Genomic DNA, 1,995 nt, shown 5'->3' with positions numbered 1-1,995 from the left:
GATGTGTTATACAGTCTGATGACATCATGATGTGTTATACAGTCTAACTGATGACATCATGATGTGTTATACAGTCTAACTGATGACATCATGATGTGTTATACAGTCTAACTGCAGTTGGAATGAATGACCTACAGAAGAGCTCCGTCCTGCAGCGAGGATGTTTAAGTCTCTGACTGAAGGAGCTGCTCAGCCCCCCCACGGTTTCATGCAGGGGGTGGTGGGGGTTGTCCATGATGGCTGTCAGCTTTGCCAACATCCTCCTCTCACCCACCACTACCACAGGCTCCAGAGGACATTACCTGTTACTCCTCTGTTCATTACCTAAAGTTTAAATCAACATCCTTGGACATCCGCACTCAGTGTGCGTTTAAAGAGTGTATGACAGCAGACACTATATTTTTTTATTTACATGTGCAGCAGAATAAAAGAAACTGGAGAACAAATTTTTTTATTGCCTTTCTCAAAGCAAACATTATTTTGACATGCCTTTTTAAAAGCTCCTTTTTACACTTTTAAATATAAAAATTTAGACAGCTAGAATAATTATTATATTCAACTAAATCGCTCAGGAGGCCATAATTACACAAAGTCAACAGCTCAGGGGCTGGACATCGCAATTATGTTGCAATGAATCGTAAARTTAAAACTGATTTAAAATCTATTTGTAATTGGGGGGGTCATCTGCAGTCAAATAGCCCTGCTGTATAACACATTTATTCCATATAACCTTTGTTGGAGCATTGTTTTACTGATTTTTTTTTATTGAAAACAGCTAGTTTAGAGGATTATTATGCTCAGAGATGAATGCACTCACCTCATCAATAAGGAAGAGTCTGACAAGCTGCAACAAACAATTATCCTTCCATTTTCTTGTCATGCTGTCCCACTTTTCCTAAGACAAGCAGTATCATCTATTAATGCACAATCATGTCCACTTAACCACTGTATTTCAACTAAAACCTCGTATCAGTTTTAGTTTTTGTTGTACGTGCTAAATAAAATGCAGAGTGGAATTACACACAGGTGTGGTCAGGATGATGTGGGAGTCGTGAATCTCAAAGAAGTCGTCAATTTCTGTGTCACCGGTCAGCTCCTTGCAGTTCAGTCCCAGAGGTCCAAACTTCTTCCTCCAGCTCTCGAAGCACTGACTGCAGAGAGCTTTGATGGGGGCCACTGGTGACAGCAAACAACAAGTCTGTTTAAAACTAAACTGCACTCAAATTATAATCTACAAGGTAAAACAAGGTCCAAACAAGAAAAATTTGAATTTTAAGTGATAATGCAGTGAAGCTGAGAACTGAATTACTGCTGAAACTTGGTGAGAATTTGAAACTGAATTGTTGGCATTAATAAAAGCAGAATGAACCTAAAACAAGTAGGGGGGCGGGGGTGTTAAGCAAAATCAAAATGTTTCTATCTCATCAAAAACAAATCCCGAGTGTTGCTTTGACTCATTCATGAATGTTTGAGAAATCCTTGAATCTCCTGTGGCCATGTGGAGCTGCCTAAACACTTGCTGGTACCAAGCCCCGCCCATTTACACAAAGCTCCTCCCTGGAGCTCAGCCTGCAGCAGAGCTCCTCCCCACAGAGCACCCCTCCCRCGAAGCATTGTTGTGAAGATGTGCTGAAGTGGGAGTGTCAAAAATGGTAGAAGCTTCTTAAAAATTATATTATACCTATACACACAAACACACTTGGGTCTTGTTTTGATACTGTAAATAAACAACCAGACCTCTGACATGGCTCTACTTCAGTTATTCCTGAATGTGCAGCATTAATATCACTATCTTGATCAAACAAATGCTGCTCAACCAACATCTCCTCTCCCAAAACAGAAACACAAAGATAAAAAGTGGGAAATCAATATCGGACGTTAATATCACCTCAGTTTTACACATCGGACCGARCCTGATATTAATGCTGATATATTGTGCATCCCTAGTAGAAAATAAATATTTGGTCAATAACAAAAGTTACTCTTAATACTTGT

The 1,995-nt window shown here is 39.6% G+C and overlaps 1 protein-coding gene across 1 annotated transcript in view; it reads right to left on the bottom strand.

Annotated features, from left to right (window-relative positions):
• The window catches only part of LOC106529827 (helicase for meiosis 1), a gene marked incomplete at its 5' end in the record, with an annotated part of 36,420 nt that extends 35,244 nt beyond the window's left edge, over positions 1-1,176 (bottom strand). Inside the window, 2 exon segments of the mRNA XM_014025339.1 lie at positions 818-895; positions 1,025-1,176. Coding sequence (XP_013880793.1) covers positions 818-895; positions 1,025-1,176 — 230 coding nt within the window.
• Between the last annotated feature and the right edge of the window lie 819 nt (positions 1,177-1,995).

This window comes from Austrofundulus limnaeus, unplaced genomic scaffold (assembly GCF_001266775.1).
Source record: "Austrofundulus limnaeus strain Quisiro unplaced genomic scaffold, Austrofundulus_limnaeus-1.0 Scaffold470, whole genome shotgun sequence".
NCBI lineage: Eukaryota > Metazoa > Chordata > Actinopteri > Cyprinodontiformes > Rivulidae > Austrofundulus > Austrofundulus limnaeus.
This window is presented reverse-complemented; position numbering and strand designations above follow the sequence as displayed.